This window comes from Mesoplodon mirus (assembly GCF_964341445.2).
Source record: "Mesoplodon mirus genome assembly, chromosome: 7".
NCBI lineage: Eukaryota > Metazoa > Chordata > Mammalia > Artiodactyla > Ziphiidae > Mesoplodon > Mesoplodon mirus.
Window position 1 is genome coordinate 60,931,675 of NC_138983.1, and position 21,716 is coordinate 60,953,390.

At 58.2% G+C, this 21,716-nt stretch overlaps 1 protein-coding gene across 2 annotated transcripts; it reads left to right on the top strand.

Moving 5' to 3' along the window:
• Positions 1-1,267: 1,267 nt before the first annotated feature.
• Positions 1,268-21,639, top strand: TUB (TUB bipartite transcription factor; the record flags this gene model as incomplete). 2 transcript variants are annotated; one of them, XM_082629253.1, is made up of 12 exons in its annotated part: positions 1,268-1,645; positions 10,728-10,779; positions 11,251-11,413; positions 14,423-14,566; positions 15,755-15,922; positions 16,887-17,014; positions 17,456-17,653; positions 17,924-18,036; positions 18,908-19,025; positions 20,531-20,629; positions 20,853-21,024; positions 21,506-21,639. In XM_082629253.1, the coding sequence occupies exons 1-12, from the start codon at positions 1,608-1,610 to the stop codon at positions 21,637-21,639; spliced, it is 1,527 nt and encodes a 508-aa protein (XP_082485379.1). In that variant the 5' UTR covers positions 1,268-1,607. The 2 variants fall into 2 exon arrangements, with proteins under 2 accessions (XP_082485379.1, XP_082485380.1); XM_082629254.1 differs by lacking the exon at positions 15,755-15,922 and having other exon boundaries at positions 1,272-1,645.
• Positions 21,640-21,716: the final 77 nt, after the last annotated feature.

Sequence of the window (21,716 nt, forward strand, 5' to 3'; positions counted from 1 at the left end):
TGGGTTACACCTGAGGATACAGTATATAGCTAGCACCTGATGCTCAGCAAATGCTCCAAATGTCCTGGTTATTGTTTTTATTGGTTATTGTTTTTATTGTTTTTATAGCAAATGTGTCAGGCTGCAAGGCTGGCAAAGTCCTGGGGTGGGGAGTCCCGGCTGTGGATCCAGGGCAGCAGGATGGGGCCCTCCCTCAGCCCATCTGGCTGTCCTTACACTCTCTCCCCACCAGTCAGGCAGTCAAAGGATCCCACATGGACACTCTTATGCCATGGTTGGGGGATGGCACTGCTGAATCCAGGGTACACAGGAGGACACCCACCTGCGGTGTGGACACGATGCCCCTCAGCAGAGCCCTCCAAGATCACCTGGTCTCTCCTCCCTGCTTCTGCCAGCCCTGCTGTGGACTTGCTATCCTTCACCTCAACATTCCACAGTTTGCTTTTAAGTTGGTGCTCCTCACAGCCAGGACCTCCTCAGTGCTCAGAGACTTTAAGATTATCTTTGTTGAGAGGTTTTTGCCTCCGTTTAAGTGTGGCCCTTAGAAAGAGCTTTGGAGGGCAGAGACCCTGGTTCCTTTTCAGCTCCACGGCTGCCAAGCTTTATGTCCTTGGGCATCTTAGCCTTCCTGAGGCTTTATTCTCTGGGAAACAGGAACAACAACTCAAGGCTGCTGTGGAGATTAAGTAATATAAATTTACAAGGGCTGGGGATGCAATAGATGGTAAATGTATCCTTGTCTTGACTGCTATAGCTTAGAGGGGAAGGACGCCTCCGCAATGAGGAAACACCTCCTTTACTAAAACCAAAGAAAGAAGGTTCCCCGGGGGGCATGTGAGAACTGGAGGCGGCATGGAGGGGGGAAGCTCAGCCTCCATGCTTCGGACCTAAACGTTCCCCAGGACCTCTTTCGGTCTTTTTTGGTATAATTTCCTTCCTATACAACTGGATCCCACCCCCTACTTCTCCCCTCCCCCTCCATTTGAGCATAGGTTTCCCATCCCTTAGTGGAGATAGGTAGGCCAGGTAGGCAGGTGTTAGAATTATCCCCGTTTCACATAAGGAGAAACTGAGGCTTGAGGTCGGAGACCCGCCCAGTGACAGCGCCTGTTCACCCAAAGTGGGCTCAGGCGCGGTCACGTGTTTGGAGCCTCGGGACCCGGGCTTTCGGTGAGGGCGATGGGGGCGTTTGGGACGCCGGAGCCGGTCTGGGGGTGGGGTCTCCGCCGGGGGCGGGGCGAGGCAGGAGGGGGCGGGCCGCCGCTGCCACCACGCAGAGCTCGGGCTCGGGGCGCGGAACCCAGCCCCTCTGGCGGCGCCGGGCGGTGCGGACGGCCTCTCCCGCCTCCACGCGCGCGCACGCACGCCCTCCCGCCCGCGGCGGCGGCCCCGCGCACTCCGCCGCTTCGCCCAACGCGCCGCGCAGGCATTTGCTCGCCGAGCCCGCGGCCGGGGCCCTGGCGTGCAGCGCGGGCCTCGGCGGGGCCCAGCGCTCCGGCCCGGGAGGATGCGGCCCTGGGCGGCCCGGGAGCTGAGCAGGGCCCTCGCGCCGGCCCCCGCGGGCCCCGGCCTCCGGAGCCGCAGCTGCCGCCCCGCCCCCGAGAGACATGACTTCCAAGCCGCATTCCGACTGGATTCCCTACAGGTACGCGGGCGCCGGCCCCCACCTTCTCTTTGACTCGGGGGCTCGGGCCTGGCCCACCACCCTCCAACGGTGAGGGCTTGGGGCAGGGTCGAGGGTGCCGGGCCAAGGTGCCCACCACCCCGAACTCGGAGCGCAGGGCTGGCTGGGGACACTGGACTGGGGCGCAGGGCAGCTGTACCCTCCTCATCTGGCCCAGTCTCGGGGGCGCTGGTTGGAGGCTCTGGGCCTTCCTGCCCCAACTTTGGGGGCCCCAGTGGACTGAGCTAGCCTGCTCCGCTCCCCCACTTATCCGCCGGGGTTGCTGGAAGAGGCCAGTGCTCTGGGCCTGTGTGGGCCTTGGGGCAGTCAGTGCCATGTGGCCGCCTGGGGAGGGAGTGAACGGTGCTGAGCCCCCTCCTAGGCCTAGCACACCAGTCTTAACGCCAGTATAGCAGCGTACACACACCCATACATCTGCAGGCATGCATTCACAGGACCAAAGACTCTCCTGCTGGTCGGTTCACACACTCAGGGCATGAATTCCTGGAGACAGTCATTCCGAACCTAAAGCACAGACTGCTTTTATATACAAGCACCATGTATTGCTACACACACACACACACACACACACACTCTCTCTCTCTGTCTCTCTGTCTCTCTGTCTCTGTCTCTGTCTCTCTCTCTCTCTCTCTCTCTCTCTCTCTCTCTCTCGGGCTCACACAGGTGTACTCCTGCCTATCCGTGCACATACACATCCTATAATTGGGGAATACCTGCCTCCCACTACCCACACACAAGACTACTCATATCTTACAGAGAGTCAGAAATCCACTTGCTAACTGGTTTATACCTGGACACACACCAACTCACAATACATGAGAACTGCCTTCACGTGCACAAGAGCACCTAGGAACCCAGGCACACTCAGGGAAGCATGGCCACCCTGTGTTCCCTGATGCTGTGGCCTGTCCGAAGGACAGCTGGGCTTTCCTGCCTCTTAGGAGGTCGGGGTGGGGGAGGGGCCCTTGGGGCTTGCACAGGTGCAGGCCTTTCTACATCCACTCTACTCCATTCTCTTTATTACCACTGGAGAAGAGCTCATTGCCATGGCAGCACCAGATCCTTGGCCACCCATTGGCTCCTTGGTTGCCATGGGCTACGGGGCTATCTCCAGGCCTCCCCTGAGAGGCATGTGTGTAAAAGGGGTGCCCACTGCTAAGGCCCACTATGTTCTTGCTGGCCCAGGTGCACATGCTTGTGGCTGGTAGGCACAGACTCTCCAGACCTGCCTGGTAACACAGCCTACCCTCAAAGGGAACTGATTCCAGTCACTGATAGAAAATAATTCTGACAGAGCTCTTCTATGAGTCTGTCCAGACAGCATCCAAAATGGAAACCAGCTGAAACCGCCTGAGGCTTGTTAAAAGCAGATCCTTCTACAAACAAGCACCTGTCACTGGCCTGGGGATTCAGAGTTTCGCTTGAGAATTGTTGTTGTCTCTAATCTCAGCACCTTTGGGGGCTTCAGGGCTTCCCAAGTTACAATTTGTGGGTGCCCCTCCCACCAACACACACACATGTGTGCACACACACGGGTCAACCCAGGGTTTCCGGTAGACGTATACAGTCACACCTCAGAGTCTCACATAGACCAGGAGATTCTCCCATCAGGGGACTGGGGCTGTGCTGACTCAGGGGGGCTGTCACCCTGCACAACAAGTCCTTTCTGGAGCATCCTGGCCTTCCTGACACATGTGGGCTAAGGACCTTCTAGAAGACAGTGCCGCCACACAGAGAATCATTAACCTTTTCTAATCACCCAGCAGAGATGCCTGGACAGTGCCTGTGGGCTCAGAGGCCTCTAGTGCTGGGGAAGTACCTGAGCGGGGGTGCTGATGGCAGGGTGGTGGCCACAGACTAACTCAGGAGGCAGGCAGGACAGGGGCAGCACATGGGGCTGGGATACGACGGCGTGTTTAGGATACGGCAAGCTGGGGGCCAGGCCAGATCGGGGTTCAAGGAAGCCTCTCCCAGGAGCCAAGGACCAAAGCAACTTGTAGAGTGAGTACACAGGTCTTAGAGAAAGTCTGCCTCAAACTGGGGAGGCTTAAGCCTGCCTCTGGGAAAGAGGGCCCTAGGGAGGTCGGGTCGTCTCTGGAAAATGGCTCTGTCCTCCGGCGGCGAGTGCCCAGGCACTGACATCCTGCAGAGAGTGATTTGGCACTTGCCCCAGCCTAGGCCCAGCAATCCCATCCCCTCATTCATTTCTTGAGCCCACACACTCCATCTGGAGCACAGAATCCTGCCACCCCGAAGCCCAGCCCCAGGGAGCAGCTTGGCACCCTTGTGGCCCTGCCCTGTGCACTGTCCCAGCGCTCTGCCACCCTGCCTTCTTGCTCTGTGGCAGGGAGGGTAGGTGTCTAGCTGGGGGCGGGCTGCAGTCAGAAGTTGCCAGACTCTCTCCTGCCTTGCTGGGGTCTTTCTGAGCCTGTACCGTGCCTGGGAAAGCACTGGACTTGGGTGTAGACTTCCAGAATGGGGAGATCTGGCTGAGAGGAGATGCACATTGCCTTTTGTACTATCAGGGCTGCTGATTGCAGTCAAAGCCACATGCCTGCCTGATTACAGAGAAAACTGGGACAGAAGGCGGCAAGGCCGTGCACTCGCAGATGAGGGGGATGGGGACGTGTGCACGTGTTTTCGTGTGGGGTTTCCCTCATGTCACACTGGAATGTGTCATTTGGCTTGGGGACCAGAGGTCGGTCGATATCTCCTTAGCTCTCCTGGTGAGGGTGCTGTTCTCTCTGTGGTGGTTGCACCTGCATGCCCTGGGCCCGGCTCCTTTTCTTTGAAGCACTGACAGCTGGTGATAATCATCTTAAGGGTAATTGTGACTCAGTTTATAATGATCACGGATTAATCTCACATTCTGACTTAGGAGCGAGCCATTTCGTTTGTAAAGTGTAACAGTTGGAATAGCTTTTTGCCTTTTTTTCTATTATTACTACCACTGATTTCTATTTCTGCCGTTCTGTCTTCACCTGTGTTCTTGAGGAGCATTAACGGTCTCTGGTTCATGATTTTACACCTGTTTATGGGTTGTAGGTGGAGCGCTGAGTCAGGAAAGCCTGCCGCCCACAGGTGTGTTGGAGGGGGGGCGTGATGGCCAGCCAAGTCCTCGGTGCTCTGTCTGCACGGTCCTGCGGCCGTTGCCCGGTGTCTCCCTCACCGGGCCGTGAACTCCTGGAGACCAGGGACTGCATCTGGAGAGCAACCTGTTTGCCTGGCATGACCCAGCATGGACATGATGCCCACTCCTCTGAATCAAAGTGGCATCCCCAGGTAGATTTTAGGACTTCCTGGCTTTCCTGGCACCACACCTGTGTTCTCAGCACACCTAAGGGCTGCGGTACTCTCCCCCCACAATGGGGCTTTCTGAGTGCTGCTGGAAAAGCACAGCTGTAGGTCAGAGAATGAGAACCTCGGGCAGGAGCGGCCCTCACAGGCTGTCCAGTCCTCTGTGTGAATGCTCCCTGTAGCATCCCTGCAAACAGCCTCCGTTCAGGTGGACGAGAACGTAAGAAAATCCTCCCTTGCGGTGGTGAGCCTACGCCCGTCTCTGGGTTTCCCCTCCTCTTGGTCCTTGTTAAGATCCTCCTGGATCCCCCTCCTCTCGCTCTGCTTACCGGGGAGTGGAATGACTACTCATTAAACAAGACTCTGACTCTTTCAGTTCTCCCTCTGGGCGGAGCCTCAGAGGTGCCCAGACTCTGGCCCACGGCTTCCCTTCTGGCAACAGGAAGGAAGAGCAGAATCTCCGCTCCCAGTGCCACAGGGAGTCTGTCTCCTCTCCCACCCTGAGCGTCTTTGGGAAGTCTTCCTGCTGCTGCCTGGGGTGGAAGGAGCAGGACACACAAGGTTGACAGATGATTCAGGGAGCAGGGATCCTGTGATGCCCTCAGATTGGTCTCTGCCCTCCTCCAGCACGGATCCTGGAGTCGCAGGCAGGGTCCTGGGTGTGGCCTGTCCAGCACCGAGCAGAGTGAGGCTTTTGTTCCCTCTCTCTGGACCCCTGCTCCTGTCGCTGTCCTCCAGGCCTCAGCACCCCTATGGGATGGCTTTGATACTGATCCTTCCCCTCAAGGCCTCTGTAAACAAAACGGCAAAGTCTTTCATCAGGCTGCTGTCAAGCCCTGTCTCCTCCATTCTGCCTACGTGGGAAGACCTAGGTTTGGGGGCCCACCTGTAAGACTTGACCACTTCCTGTTAGGTTTCCAGGGTCTTCTGAATTCATACTCTCTTAGTGAACAGTTAGTATCTCTTCTACTTTGTGTCACCTGTAGGTCTGCTGAGAGGGCTGCCTTGTGTCAGGTCATCAATAAACTTGCTAACCGAGAGAAACATGATGCTAGAAACCTCCTTTGATGATGGCATGACCCAATGTTGCCAGAACCTTTGTCCGTCTGACTGGCCCGGCACACCGCTTACGTGGCTTTGTCTCGCCCACATGGTATCGCTGCCAGTCCCTGCAGCTCCACGTGGAAGCCTGGCTATACTGTCCTCCTGTCTTTTCTGATAGGTCTGTGGACGTGTGCCCTGACTTGCTGGCACACTTGGCCTTGCTCCTAATCCTAACGGTCACGTCCCTTCTACCTATTCAGTCGACCCCTTGCACAGTCTTACCTGGGGCCACACTGATCTGCACGCTATAATTTCTTCCCCCATCTGAACAGAAGGCTGTGTTTGCATGCTTCCAGCCTTAGAGCAGCTCCTCAGTTTCTTTTTTGTTCTTTAGAGATGCCCAGCTCTGGCTCCTGGTCTCTATTTGCATGGCTGAGCATTAGAATCACCTAAGTCACTTGCTTTAAAAAAGGAAGTGTAAGGTGGAGGATTCATTCTGGGGCATCTTCCCCAGCAGGTCTGAATTATCAAGTGAGGCGGAGTGCCCCCAGCAGTTTGGATTCACCTGGTAACTTTGGGAGCCAGTGGCTGGAATGGAGACGCCTCATCTTGGGGGGCTGGAACTCTTGTGAGCAGCATGGTCCTCTCCCTTCTGGAGCTGCCCCACCCCCATCCAGCCTCCACCGTGTGTCTTTCCCGCGATGTTCCAGTTAGCCACTCGGCAACAGAAGCCACAGATCTAGACATGCTGGGTGGGCGGGTGGGGTCTGGCATTCGCCACAGAGTTTGCAGCAGGCACGTTGGGTGGTCTTTCCTCCCCTGACAGCCCACTTCCCTGGGTGCCTGGATCCAGCAGGGGCAGGTTCCACTGTGACCGAGGGGAAGGAAGGAGGGCAGAGGGCGGGGAGTGGGCATGGAGAGTGGGTCTGCCCTGAGGTTGGCCTGGCCGCCAGGCCTCTGGTCAGCTCTGGTGGATTAGCTGCAGCATGGAGGTGGGGTCTAAGAGAGGGGGCACCTGCTTCCTAACTATGTTGACCAAGTCTGGCTGTTCCAGTCATGGGAGAAATGTCCCTGACTCTTTTGTTGTCACACATGGTTCACTCTTGGGATACCTGTCTGGCGCCTCAGAAGAAGCAAGGGGATGTGGAGGGGCTGTCTCCTGGGAGGTGAGGGGGCCACTTGGTTGGCCTTGGGCAGAGCAAATGGACGGGTGGACACAGCAGACCAGGTTTCTCTGGCCTTCATGAGCCAGTGACCGGTGTTTCCCTGGGCCTGCCTGGTCCGCCCCTCAGCAAGAGGTGACTGTCGTGAAGGAGCCACCAGGGTCAGCTGGAAGACCCATCCATCAGTGCCCTGTCTCCTGTCTGAGTCTCCTGGCGGGGCTGCAGCTGGCAGCCTCGGCTTGGCAGTGGTTCCATAATAGGAGCCCAAGTCATTAAAAAGCCATTACTGTCTGCTCTCCGGGTTATCGTTTAGTGCTGTCTGGAACAGTGCTGTCAGAAAGAGGCAGGCCTGGGTGTGTCCTGAGGAAGGAAGATGCCTAGGAGAGATTCCGTCATAGGAGATGGGAAGGCCGGGACATCTGGTGGACGGGGAGGGAAGGGGGCCTGGGCCTGCTGCGGAGGAGAGAGGAGCTTCGGTTCTGCTGTCCCTGGAGATGGCCATCATTGTTGTCATTGTTCAGCTGTGTGCAGGGGATTCTTTGTCATTCACCAGGGACAGATGTTGTGTGCTCCGGATACATTGTTGTCAGGCAGAAACACCACCCGGTACAAGCTTGCCTACGCTGGGTGACTGTGGTCCACCTGGTGCCTTTGCGGCTCTCCTGGAAACGCCGTGCTGTACCAGGAGCCTGCTGTCCTGCACGTGGCGCTGCCCACTCTCGGAGCCTCCTCATCTGGCTGGATTGTCGGCCCTCCTGGATGGGTCTTGCTCAGCCAGGCGTGTCCTTATTCACCAAGCAACGTGTTGCTTCTCCCAGCCTTGCATCCTCCACTCCTGCAGCGTGCCTGGTGGTGAGGGAAGAGGTGGGCAGCTCTCCAGGCACTTCTGGGGTATCAGTTTTTGGAATCTCTTCAGAAGCCTCACCCTTGTGTTCATCCATCTTTCTTTGAAGGCCAGTGACTAAGTTCATTCTACCTATAATCGTACCTGCTGACCAGTGTTACTAAAGCCTGAGGCTCTTTGTCATTCTCCCCCGTCAGGGAATGGGGTGGGGACAGAGGAAGAGGAAGTGATGCTTTCATGGAACTGCGTGGAAAGTCCATGGCAGTGGGACAGTGGCCTGTGGTAGGAAGACGTCCTCCCCTCATGGATGAGGACATGAGGGGAGCACTGGCTGGAACCACCTTTTGTCAGTCGAGCAACCACTGTGACCAGCAGTTTGGAGGTGGCATCGCTAATGCGAGCTTACCTCTCAGTGGGATGTCGCCCCTTCATATTAGGGGTCAGCGCCTTTCATGGTGTCAGCACCATGGAAATAATCGTCTGTGTCCTGCTCAGCCAAGCCCAGGGCTAGGGACGACCCAGATGACTGCCCCCGGTCCTGCCCTGCGAGAGTGCAGTGGCTTGCGTCATCCCAGTGAGCCAGGGAATGGCCTCTCCTGCTGGCAGTAAGGGGAGGAGCCAGCACTGCCTTGTGGAGGTGACATGGGCTGCTGTGGCCCAACCACCAGGACATGCCTGAGGTGGCAGGCTGCCCCGTGTGGGCCAGGCACAGAGCTGGGCAGGCAGGGCGCGGTTGGATTTCAGGTCCCGTTGCTCCTCTCGGCAGGTGGCAACAGAGCCGGACTGTAGTTGTCACCCATATCCTGGAAGCCACAGACCACAGTGGACAGTGGTGTTTGCACACTCACCCTTTGAAGATGTTTTTCCCTTGCGTTCTCCAGTCAGGCCGTCGACTGGAGGTGGAGAGACAGGAGGAGGAGTTGTAGCCTCTCGGACCCGACAGGGCTCCCAGGCATCCTGCTCACCCTGGTGCCCCTCTCCAGCCTGTGGTGCGGCCTTCTGTGATGGGATACTCACCACCCCAGCCAGCTGGGATTTTTCAGAGCTGTTCCTGTCCTCTGGGCCTGGCCTTGCCCTCAGGGAGGCCATGTGCAGCTGTGCGCTCTTAGGCAGGTGGGCTACTTTAGGTAGACTGAGGCCTTGACTAGAAGCATGTCTGTTGAGTAGCGTGTTCTCCTGTGCTCTGGCAGCTGAGGGTTTGGTGAATGAGGCTGCTCTGTGCAGGGCCCCAGATCACAGCTGGGGCTCCTCTTGTGTGTAGAGCAGCCCATGGGCATCAGGAAAGTCCTTCCCAGATGTCAAGTAGGTAGGACAGCTGCTGGTTCAAAATATGCAGTCTTCACAGGTTGTGGCCAGGGAGGTGAAGCCAGAGGTGGGTGGTGGGCTGTCTGCAATCCATGGACTTGCTGCCACCCTTTGGCTGGCTTCCGCAGCACAAGTAGTTTGCCTGAGCTGAGATGACGTTTCAGGTCGATTGTCCCAGTTGGAAAGGGCTACTGCTGTCAGAAGTAGGTGGAAATGCTTCACCTTGTCTTCAGGGTGTTGTGACCTCATCTTTCCCCCTTACATGTGTACTGTACTCAGCTACACACAAGCACACCCACCTCTTAAACGGGTGTATGTGCTTACACATGTAGATGCCCTCACACATTTGGACATCTCCCAGTGCACACGCATGAGATATTCCTCCAGCCTCACACACAAACCCAACACCCTTGGACATACCTGTGCAGGCATTCACACAAGGTCTGATTCAGGGGCAGGCTCTGGAATAACTGGGCCAGGGCAGCCTGGGGTTCCCAGAGCTCAGATCCTCAGGCTCCAGCCCCACCCCATGCAGCTGTCCTGACCTTGGCTTTATAGGTTTGGGCCTCGGTCTCATGCGTGTGTCTTAGACTAGAAACAGAGTTAAGTGGTTGGGGTTCCCTACTTGTGCTCTGGCTCACTTGGCAGCAGAGCTGGTCTGTGTGAGATGGTGCTGCCCGTCCCAACGCCGTAGGTAGGGACTCAAGGGTTCGATGCCCTGCAGCCGCCCACACTGTGTCTGTGGCCGGTGGACGGGCTGTGCGTTGTTGTGTTGTGTCTGCCCTGCGCACATCTGCTCCCAGCCCTAGCCATTTCCCGAGGGACTGGTTGGTGTCATAGTTTCACTCTCCCAAATGAGGAGACCTTCAGTCCTCTTTAAGTGGGGCTGGGGGGGCCAGTGTTAGCATTTCCACTTTACCACCTGGAGAGCCAGGATTTGCCTTAAACAGGTGGGGAGAGAGTCTGCTTCAGAAGACCCAACCTCCACCAGAAAGGACAGAAAGATGGAGCTGGAGGGACAGGCCCTCGGGTCTGAAGCCCAGCCTCGGGCCTGGCTTGTGCCTGATGCCTCTGGATCTCAGTCAGGCCTGGCCCTGCTCATGGGCCCAAGCTGCAGCTGCTCCTCTATATTTACTGGGGCAGGGCGGACTGGGAAGTCCTGGGGAGAAGGCATCCCAGCAGGAGATAAGTCCCCAAAGTGGCAGGAAGATGGCTCATGGCTTCATGTCTCAAGCTGATTCCCAGATAGTAGCTTCACCCTTCCTCCCCCTCCCATGCCCAGCAGCCATGACGGGAGGGGTTTAAAGAGACCAGACATTGCTGGGGGTGGCCTCTGGGCTGTCTTGGCTCCTTGTGGGCAGGCCCTGAATACTCGTCTCTCCGTCCGCAGTGTCTTAGATGATGAGGGCAGCAACCTGAGGCAGCAGAAGCTTGACCGGCAGGTGAGTGAGGCTGGAGCCGGGCGGAAGGGTGGTCAGCACTGGCTATCCCGGCCAGAGTCTGGGCCCGGGGGAGGGCTGTCCTCCTTCCTGGGGTGATCCTGTCTGGTGGGGAGAGGGGCCCCTCCCAGGAGAAGAGAGGCGAGCTCTCTCCTTTTGCCAGCTTGCCATTAGCACTGCCCCGGCATCTGGGGCTTCTGCCGGCGGGCAGCTTGGGTGACCGCAGTTGGACGTCTGTGCTGTGATCCTGCCAGGGCAGCTGCCTGGGCTGACACTTGCCGGCTTCCGCTGGACCCCACGTCTTGGGGCACCAAGGAAATGAGGCCAGGGTGGGCTGTGGACTGCACTGTGACCTCTGGAACCTAGCCGAGCGAGCAGGTCCTCTCCGGTCCCAGTCTGGGCGCCTTCCCTTGGGCGAGGCGGTCGGCCCTCTCAGGGCCCGCCAAACCCTGTGCTTGTCCACTGCCTCTGTAGCGGGCCCTGCTGGAGCAGAAGCAGAAGAAGAAGCGCCAGGAGCCCCTGATGGTGCAGGCCAATGCCGACGGGCGGCCCCGGAGCCGGCGGGCCCGGCAGTCGGAGGAGCAGGCCCCCCTGGTGGAGTCCTACCTCAGCAGCGGCGGCAGTGCCAGCTACCAAGGTACACCCCACCCTTGGGACAGCCTGGGGAGGCCCCTGCGCTGCAGCTTTAGACCCCAGCACTGCTTTGGGGAGCCCCTCCGGGACTTCCTGCTGCTCTGGGTAGGTGGGGGGCTCATCCTGTCAGGGGTGCCTAGGCCAAGTATGGCTCCCGGCCCAGGTGGCAGCTGAGTGGGGCAGGCGGAGGGAGGCTGGGACCTGGAGCCTTGGGCTCCTGAGTCCGGTGCTGGGGCCAGAAGGTACAGCTTTATGGACCCTGGAGTTCAAAAGTCCAGGTTTGGGCTTCCCTGGTGGCACAGTGGTTGAGGGCCCGCCTGCCGATGCAGGGGACGCAGGTTCGTGCCCTGGTCTGGGAGGATCCCACATGCCGTGGAGCGGCTGGGCCCACGCTCAGCCTGAGCCTGAGTGTCTGGAGCCTGTGCTCCACAACGGGAGAGGCCGCAGCGGTGAGAGGCCCGCGTACCACAAAAAAAAAAAAAAAGTCCGGGTTTCTGATCTGAAACATTTCCCTGAGAGCAGGAGGCAGCTCCCAGGAGCAGAACAGTCTGCTCCCCGCCAGCATTCTGCCTCCTGAGGGGAATCCATCTCAGCTTCCTGCCTGCGCAGTGCCTCTTATGACAGACACCTGTTGCCTCCCCGCCCTGGCCTCCCCACACCTTCAGTGTCCTGGCTTCTGGCCTGCAGGTGCCTGCACGGAGCCGTGCTAGCCAGCAGCCTCCAGGTTCCATCTGTGTTTGTATACTCTGGTTCTCGGCGGGGACTCTCGGCAGCTCATCCGGGGACCGGGTGGCTCCATTGCATCCCAGTGCTCAGCACCCTCCTTCCTGCTCAGGACCCCGGGCTGAGCAGAGGGTTGGTCTCTCTGAGCCTGAAAGGCGGACTCAGACTCAGTCCCCGCTGCCCCCTGCTGGCGCCGGCAACCACGGGGGCTTCTCCATCAGCCAGTGACTCTAAGAAGGTTGCAGGCATCTGGCTCTTGCAGCTGGAAGGAGCCACGGTGTTCCCCTCCTTCTGCGGCTTCCTCGGCGTGCTGCCTCCAGCCACTTCAGTCTACTGGTCGTTGCCTCGTCTCGGGGCCCCTTCACAGCAACGCCCGTGTGCTTCAGTTCAGCAGCTCGGGCCGCAGCTGGTGTGTCTGTGCTCCACCTGAGAGGCCCCACCCTAACCTGGCAGCCTTCTCCGCATGCTTCGTCTGTGGGTGCCTCCCCAAGGGTGGCAGAAGTGCCTTGCAGAGAAGGCCCCCGCTGTTCTGCATCCCGTGGAGCCTGGCATCACTGCCCCGGCCCTGCCAAGCCTGGCACCTGGCCATCCAAGGCTACCTGTGGGAGGGGAGCCTGCTCCTGGGACTTCGGGCCCTGCCAGTTTATGCCAGAGCCAACGTCTTGAGGCTTTGAGAGAGTCTGGCAGGTCACAGCTGTGCGGTCACTTTGGCAGGTGTTTCTTGATCACCAACTGTGTGCCAGGTAGGGCCAGCCCCGCAGAAAGACTGCAGCCCCTCTGAGGCAGAGCGAACGGCCCAAGTCAGAAGACAGCTTGCTCACTTGTCGTCTGCTCGCTGGTCCCCGTGAGCGAGTCACTTACCTTCTCTGGGCCTGTTTCCTGCCCTGTAAAGTGAGGAAAATTGTGTCTCAGGGCTTTGAAAGTTGAAGCAGCCATGGTGTGTTCCAAGAGCCACTCAGCTGAATGCTGTCCCCCGCTGAGACTCCAGACCGGGCTGGGTCTTCTCCACGGGACCGGGCTTCCCCAGCTCTGAGGAGGCCGCTCACCCAGCTGGCTGACCTGGGATTCCGGTTTCCAGGAGCCCCGCCCGCCCTGCCCCCTGTAGCCTCCGCTGCTTCCTGCTCTGCCCTCTGCTGGCTCTTGGTGTTAGATACAAGGGGATCATTCTCAGAGGAAGATGAGGAAGTTTGACATAAATCAGAACTGACAGTTTATCCCAGTAATGAGTTTCTGACCTACTGGCCATGCTCATTCGTGTTGTATATTTACCCACTGCTTAAATATTTATTGAGGGTCTATTCGTGTCAGGCTCTGGATTAGAGGCTGGGGGTCCAGGATGAGCACAAACGGATGTGGTCTCTGTTCCCTTACGGACCTTAAGGTCTAGGAGGAGAGAGAGAATGAAATAGATTGTTATAGGTGTGCTCTGCAGAAAGAAGCCGGGCCCAGTGAGTGAATGGCAGAGAGCCTGCTCCCAGGCTAGCGGCCAGAGAAGGGCTTCCCTGAGAAGATGGTGTCTGAGCTGGAATCTGCGGGATGAATGGGAGTTGGTGGGAGCGTGGGCGGGAGCAATGAGGGCGGTTCAGGCGGTGAGACCGCAGGAGCAAGGCCCCGTGGCAGGAGGGAGTCCAGGACGTACAAAGCACCGGAAGAGCCTGGCGTGCCTGGGACTTGGGGTGCCCTGGAGCTGAGGAGTGCGCAGTTAGGCCAAGGGGAAGGCCAGACTTGCAGGAGGATGTCGGTGGTCATCTTAAGAGCACTAGGAAACCACCCAGGGACCTGGTACAGATTGGGGTTCTGAAGTGTGGAGAGCGTGGAGACACCCAGCAGTGGCCCCTCCGAGACCTCTGTTGGCGTGCGGCTCCTGGTGTCTGTTATTGTCCTGCCTCAGGGGCTCATCCCTTGAGGCCAGTGCAGCTCCCTGGGGTGCTGGCCCTCGCTGTGGTCTCTCCCAGGGGCTGCAGTTTTTCTGTCTTTCACCCACCATTTCGATGGCCCACATTCTCCCAGATGCTCTCCCACTCCCTCCCAGACTGCTCTGCTTCTGGGTTGGCCGTGGTGCGGGCCAGGCTGTTGACTTAGCACCCTGCAGGGGCTGGGGTGGTGCCGCCTCCTTCCCGCTTGGCCTGCCTGGCAGAGGTGGCATGTGGAGGCCCTGGCGCGGCTTGCTCAGTGGTGGGGGAACTGGGAAGTGTTGTGCTGGAGCTCTGGTCTTACCTTGCGCCCGTCTCTCTCTCTCTCTCTCCCCCTCTCCCTCTCTCCCCCCCCCACCCCTCCTTCTCCTGAGCAGTTCAGGAAGCCGACTCGCTTGCCAGTGTGCCACTGGGAGCTGCCCGCCCCACAGTGCCAGCCTCAGCCAAGAGAACCAAGGCAGCCACCGCAGCAGGGGGCCAGGGCGCGGCCTCTGGGAAGGAGAAGAAGGGGAGGCACAAAGGTTGGCTTGCCCTCACTACCGGCCTCCTCAGGAAGCTCAGGCCCCTCTGTGGGGTTGGCGGGAGGCTTATCCTCCAGACTTCAGGGTGAGGGACCGGGTGGGAGGCCTTGGCGAGGGCCCTACGTGGCACTCAGGGCCCTGCTTCCCAGCTGGCTCACAGGCCTCCTCTCGCTCCTGTGGCACCGGGCTGGCCTATGGGTGCGGGCAGGCCTCGCATGCGGCCAGGAAGTGAAGTCCAGCTCCCCACCCGGGGGACCTGAGCGCCTCTACCTCCGCCCTGACCAGGACACTCCCTCCGGGGGGCTCACTGTCTCCCGGCAGCCCGTTCCCACCTTGGGCAGTGCTCAGGCATCTCATGGGCTTCCTCGACTCTTCCCTACTCCCAGTTCCACCCTCTGGGCCCCACAGACCAGACCCTCTGTTCCTCTGCTCATGCCTCTTCAGAGAAGATCCCTGGAGATCAAGGACAGTTACAGGGACCCCTGCCCCGAGTCCTGTCTCTGCTGGCTAGACACCCTGTCTCCTCAAGCCTTGTACACGGAGTGGCTTCCAGGCCTCTGGGTCATGGTTGGACAGTGGTGTGTCGGGGTCCGTGGGCTTGTGGAGCTGACTGCAGCATTCTGGGTGGAGCCTTGCTTCTCGTCCTGAAGCTTTGGCAACTTGGGCAGGAAGGTTGACAGGGGATGGGAGCCCCTCCATTTGGGAAAGCAAGTGTATGCCGACCTGTCTCTTTTGAGGGGCCCTGTGTGTTTTTACAATGTATGTGAGTCTGAGTGTGTGAGGGAGAGAGATCAGCATTGACGACATGGAGGTGGCCGCGTCCGTGCCGAGTGGTGGGCTTGCTGTGTCGGATCCAGCCTTGCTCTCCCTCTTGTCCTTTTCACCGTGCAGTTGGTTTTGGAGCTGGCTGCTCTCTGCCTGGGATGTGAGGCATTTCAGTCCTACCCTCGGCCACAGGTGTGGGGGAACGGCAGAAACGGAGCCCATGCCCCTTCCTAGCTCACTGATCATTAAGAGGCTGACAGACAGCTAGCTGTCATTCATTTTTTAAAAATCGGTTTTGCCAATGAAGTTTTCAGAGGGTCCCCCCATTCCTCCCTCACCCTCTTCCTGGACATTTGAGAATCCAGGCTCTCCCCCTGCCCTCCCCACCCCTAGAGGGAACTCAGGAGTGTCCGTGGCCTGCAGGCACCAGCAGGCCAGCAGCACTGGCAGAAGACAAGTCCGAGGCCCGAGGCCCCATGCGGATCCTGACTGTGGGCCAGTCAGACCACGCCCGGGACGAGGGGGAGACAGCTGCTGGTGGGGGCTCACGGCCCAGCGGGCAGGACATCCGTGCCACGATGCAGAGGAAGGGTGAGCCCCGTGGGGGTCCAGTGACGCCCCGCAAGCCCAGCCCCAGGTTCTCAGATGCACCCTTCTTGGGGAGCGTGACTCTCCTGTGTCTGTTCCAGCCCCTCCCAGGCCCTGGTGTGGGGCACACTTGGAGAGCAATGAGAAACTTGGGCAGGGAGGGGCCCCTGATAAGGCTGAGTTAAGGGAAGAAGTGTGAACTAAGGTAACCAATCAGCTCACAGCCCAGCCCTGTCTCTCCCTATCCCCATCTGCCCCCAGGGAGGCCCAGGTTTGGGGACAGGTTTCCTTTCCCTTTGGTTCCTTTGAAAAAGCCCCTGCTTGCGAAACGTGCCCCCTCTCTGTCTGCTGAGCTAGGGGGAGCAGGGCCAGGAGGCTGAGAGGCAAGGCAGATCCTCCCAGGAAACCTGCCCACATCGTTTCCCCACCATGGGATAGCTTCCTGGAGAAAGGGCTGTTGAGGCACCTTGAGGCTGGAGATGGCATCCCAGGTGTGGAGAAGCACGTAGCCAGGGGGCCCAGGCAGGCTTTGGAGAGGAGTTGGTGGGCCCCATGCATCAGGCTGAGTAAGGAGTCAGGCCTTTCCCGAGATTCCACAGCCTGTGCTAGCCAAGGCCTCTAGTAGGCCTGAGGCCAGAAGTGGAGGCTCCCAGTGCAGGGTCAGCTCAACTCAGGACTTGCTACACAGAGACAGGGCACTCTGACCACTAGAGGGAGGGTCTGATGGCTGAAGCTGGGAGGAGGGCTGCACCCGGGGATAGTGACCAGCCCCAGCTCTCGTACGCACCAGAAAGAAAGTGTCCTTGTGTGCATCTGGTTGTATGTGTGGGAGTGTGTGGATGCACATGTGTACATGCAGCTCTGCATGTGTATGTCCGTGTGTGTATGGGTGACTCAGAGCCTGGGAACCGGTGACCGGGTGTGCCTGTGTGACCACTCGTCCCTTCTGCTCCTCTGCCTGGCCCAGGCGTCTCCAGCAGCATGAGCTTCGAAGAGGAAGAGGAAGAGGAGGATGAGGACGAGAACAGCTCCAGCTCCTCCCAGCTAAACAGCAGCACCCGCCCCAGCTCTGCGACGAGCAGGAAGTCCATCAGGGTGAGTGCGGAGGTTCCTGCTCAGCAGAGGGGCAGATGGCAGTGTCACCCAGGTGGGAGGGGAATGAATGTGAAGTGATGGAGAGTTGGCTTTTCTGGGCCAGGGGCTGGGCCCAGGTGCCTATCAGGAGCTTCTCCGGCCTGGGCTCTTCTGTCCTCCCAGTCTCTTCAGCCAGGCTGGGGGGTGGGGGGAGCTGGAGTTGGACAGGATGGCCCCTGAGAACCTGCCCATTTCCTCCTCCCCCACCCCCAGGGCTGCTGAGGTGAGGGAAGGGCTAGGAAGCTAGCTGCTGGTCCCAGGGCCAGGATAACTGGGTCCACATCCCAGGGGGCCTGCCCTGTCTCCCACCACTACCACGTTGGGGGTAGCTTTGGATCCCAGACCACCAGTTTCAGCCGTTCAGGGTCCCTGGGGCTCAGGCTTCTCCTCTCTCCTCCATAGGAGGCAGCCTCAGCTCCCAGTCCCCCAGCCCCAGAGCCATCGGTGGATGTTGAGGTCCAGGATCTTGAGGAGTTCGCCCTGAGGCCGGCCCCGCAGGGGATCACCATCAAGTGCCGCATCACACGGGACAAGAAGGGCATGGACCGGGGCATGTACCCCACCTACTTTCTGCACCTGGACCGCGAGGATGGGAAGAAGGTGAGATTGGCTTGGACACAGTTTCACCCTGTGGGCTTGAAGTCCTGGGGGCTGGAATGGGACTGGAAGCCTCAGCTCCAGCACTGACCTGCCAGTTCCCCCAAAGAGACAGAAGCCTCCATGCCTGGTCAGTGTATATGTGTGTGCACACACATATGTTCAAGAGCTGAAGCAAGGGAGTCACTCTCGAGTGCAGGTGTGTGAGTGGCACCCATGATTGTGTGTGGACCGGAGGCCGGGCCTGGAACATGACCCTGCTCCACTCCCAAGGTGTTCCTCCTGGCGGGAAGGAAGAGAAAGAAGAGTAAAACTTCCAATTACCTCATCTCTGTGGACCCAACAGACTTGTCTCGAGGAGGGGACAGCTACATCGGGAAACTGCGGTACGAGCACTCCCCCAGGAGGCAGGCAGGGGCGGGGCAGGCAGGGGCAGGCTCTGTAGAGGGCATCTCCTGTCCCCGAGGGAGATCCAGGCCAGGGGTCGGATCCTCTCCAAAAGTCGTCTCTATCAGATCAACCATAGGCCCAGGTCTGTGCCAGCCTAGAGCCGATTTGAAGATGGGCCTCACATGCCCTACCCTAAGCTGCTCCCAGGCAGAGGGGACGCAGGCCCACTAAGAGGGTTGGATCAAACCCTAGGATGTCAGTGATGACGTAGGCCACCGTGGAAGAGCCGCCTTAGCCCCATGGTCAGTGCCAAGGGGCATGGCTGAGAGTGAGCCCTTGAGGGAAGAGAAAGCAACCTTAGGGTGGGGGAAAGGCTCTGAGCTAGGCCTCAGGTGAGGGAAGGTGTGCTGAGGAAGAGTGCCCGATTGGGAGCATAAATCAAGCTTAGCAGTCAGGAGCTAAAGCTGGAGATGGGGCTGGACCAAAGCTCACAGGCTGAATGGGACAGAGTAGAACATCTCCACCCTCCACGGGGTGCTGAGTCCCCTCTGCGGTCTTGTCAGATGCCACTCTGGTGGCTCACCTCCCGTGTGGGGGGCCGCTCCTCTTCCTCCAGGGAGACTTTCTGTGGAACTCAGATTTTCCTGAACTGAACCGAGATGCTCTTTGATTAAACTCAGAGCAAGTCGAGGCCCTCTGTCCAAGAAGCGCCTTCAAAGATGGGGATTCCGTGAGCAGTGTGCCCCCAGGTCCGCTCCTGGCCCAGCCCAGAATACTTTGCAGGCTCGTCACAGGACAGCCTCTGAACTGCTCCATGCCTTGGGGCACAGGGTGCATGACCCTATACTGATCGTGCCTGTCCTTCAGGTCCAACCTCATGGGCACAAAGTTCACCGTTTATGACAATGGAGTCAACCCTCAGAAGGCATCATCCTCTACTTTGGAAAGTGGAACCTTACGTCAGGAGCTGGCTGCTGTATGCTACGTGAGTCATGGGCTCCCGGGTCTCTGGTCTCCAAGTTAGACGTGACACTCAGGACTTGCGACCTGTCTGTGGCCTATCCCATCTACCTTTATGGGCAGACAGGGAGGCACAGTGGAGTGGCCCCTGCCTGGGACAGGACACAGCTGGCCATCTGCTCGGCGAGTTCTGAGGACTCGGCCTGGCTCTCTGAAGCCCAGCCTGGATGCCTCCTGGAAAGGAGGAGGCAGAAGGCCTGGGTTCCTGTTGGTCCAACCTTCCAATCCTCCCTCTGGTGTTCAGGTCCTGAGTGGACTGTAAGGCCCTTTGCATAATCATCTCACTGAATATTCAACCTAAGAGCTCAATCCTATCTTCTTGATTGTATAGATGAGGAAACCGAAGATCAGAGGTTGAGTCACTTGCCAATGTCACACAGCTCACAGATGACCAAACTGGAATATAAACACAAAGGGTTTCTCCATCTCATTTCAGAATGAGGGACTGGTACCATCAGCCTGGGAATGCAAGCATAGCTGTTTTGTATGATCCAGTGGTGCCACCTGCTGGTCGGCTTTGGGGAGGCAGTCTGACTCTCTTCAGATACTGAGCCCCAGGTGCTATTGGAGGCCCTGAAGAGATAGTAGTCAACAAAGAAACAAATGTAGACCCTCATGGGATGTGAACCCCTAGTGGGGAGATAAGCTATAAAACAGTCATATATGCAAAATAAATATGTTCTGATAAATGGTAAGAAAAAAATAAAGCAGGGCCTATGAATGTCTTTTTAGGAAGGATGGCAGGGAGGGCCCCACCGAGGTAGTGCTTAGGTAAAGGCCAGAAGGAAGTGAGAGCCAGCTGTGCAGGTGTCGGGGAGAACACAGCGAGTGCAAAAATCCTGGATGCCTGGCATGCAGGGGGAATAGCAAGGAGGTCAGAGAATGCAGGGGAGTGGTGAAGAGGGGGTAATGGGGCCGTATTACGTGAGGCCTTGCAGGTCAAGGTAAGACCGTCAGCTTTTACTCTGAGTGAACTGAAGATGAAAATGATCTGACTTACCAGGACCACTCACCGCTGTGTGGAGAACAGATGATAGGGAGGAGGGCGGTGGTGGGGGTGAGGAGACAAGGATTCCAGCTAAAGGCCAGTACTGTGATCTTGGTGAGAGATGGTGGTGGTGAACAGTGGTTGAATTCTGAATATAACTTGAAGGAAGAGCTGACAGCATTTGCTGATGGGTTAGAAGTGGGGTGTGAGCGAGAGGGGGGAGTCAAATATGACTCCAAGTAGTTTGAGCAGATGGAAGAAGTGAGATGCTCTTAACTGGGGTGAGGAGGACTGTAAGAGCAGCTCACTTGGGCGGAGTGGAGATTCAGGAGCCCACTTCTGGACGTGGTAAGTTTAGAGATGCCTATTAGACATGTGAGTCGTGAAAGCTAGCTCATCTTTATTCCCTCCCCCCAGTCTCTCCAGTAGGTAAGTTGAGTCCTCACATGGCCAGTGTTGAGTTCTCTGTCTCTATTTCCTAGGAAACAAATGTTTTAGGTTTCAAGGGGCCGCGGAAGATGAGTGTCATTGTCCCAGGCATGACCATGGTTCACGAGAGAGTCTCTATCCGGCCCCGCAACGTGAGTCTCTACCCCATCCCACCCGCCTTCCCCATTATCCCAGCGTCTGCATGAGCGTCTAAGGGCAGAACTCCAGCTTGTGTGTATGTGTGGAGGAGACACAGTGTGAGAAGCCCTGGAGGTCTAGGGAAATCTAAGGACTCCCACCCCTGGGGCAGATCCCTCTTTGGGGTGGTCATGGTGTCAAGGCCTGGGCCTGGCTCAGCTGAGGCTGCCCTCCCAGGAGCATGAGACGCTGCTAGCACGCTGGCAGAATAAGAACACGGAGAGTATCATCGAGCTGCAGAACAAGACGCCTGTCTGGAATGACGACACGCAGTCCTACGTACTCAACTTCCACGGGCGCGTCACTCAGGCCTCCGTGAAGAACTTCCAGATCATCCATGGCAATGACCGTGAGTGTTTCTGCCCTGACTTATTACTGGCCACATGATACCCGGGGCCCTTAGCTCAGGGTTCAGCTCACCTAGCCCTGCCCGTAGAGGTCAGAGTTTAAGGACGTGGATTATACGGCTTAGATTAGATGTAAAGAACTTTCTAACCCTAATGACTGGGAGGCCCTGGAGGAACCTTCTCTGGAGCCCTGACCCTAGATTCTGTGCACGCAGCAGAGTCTCAGGCGTGGGGACACCCTTTGAACGGACTTCCTCTCTTCTTCCCCGTCTCCTGGTGTTTGTATGCATCTTTCTCCTTTGCCACCTGTTCCATCTCTCCTGCCACTTCTCCCAACTGGTCTGTTTCACCTCCTTTGGGATTCTCTTGGCTTCTCTGCTTCTCGCTTTCTCTCCCCTCTTGTGATTTGGGTGTCTGTCCTTCCCCACCTCTGCCATCCCTGCTCTGCCCTTCTGTCTCTGTCCACGCCGTGCCTGGCTCCAGCGGACTACATTGTGATGCAGTTTGGCCGTGTAGCAGAGGACGTGTTCACCATGGATTACAACTACCCATTGTGTGCGCTGCAGGCCTTTGCCATTGCGCTGTCCAGCTTCGACAGCAAGCTGGCCTGCGAGTAGAGGCCGCCTCGTGCCCTCTGGGGTTGCCCAGCCTGGAGTGGAGCTGCCTGCCTGCGGAGACAGCCCTGCCGAACCCG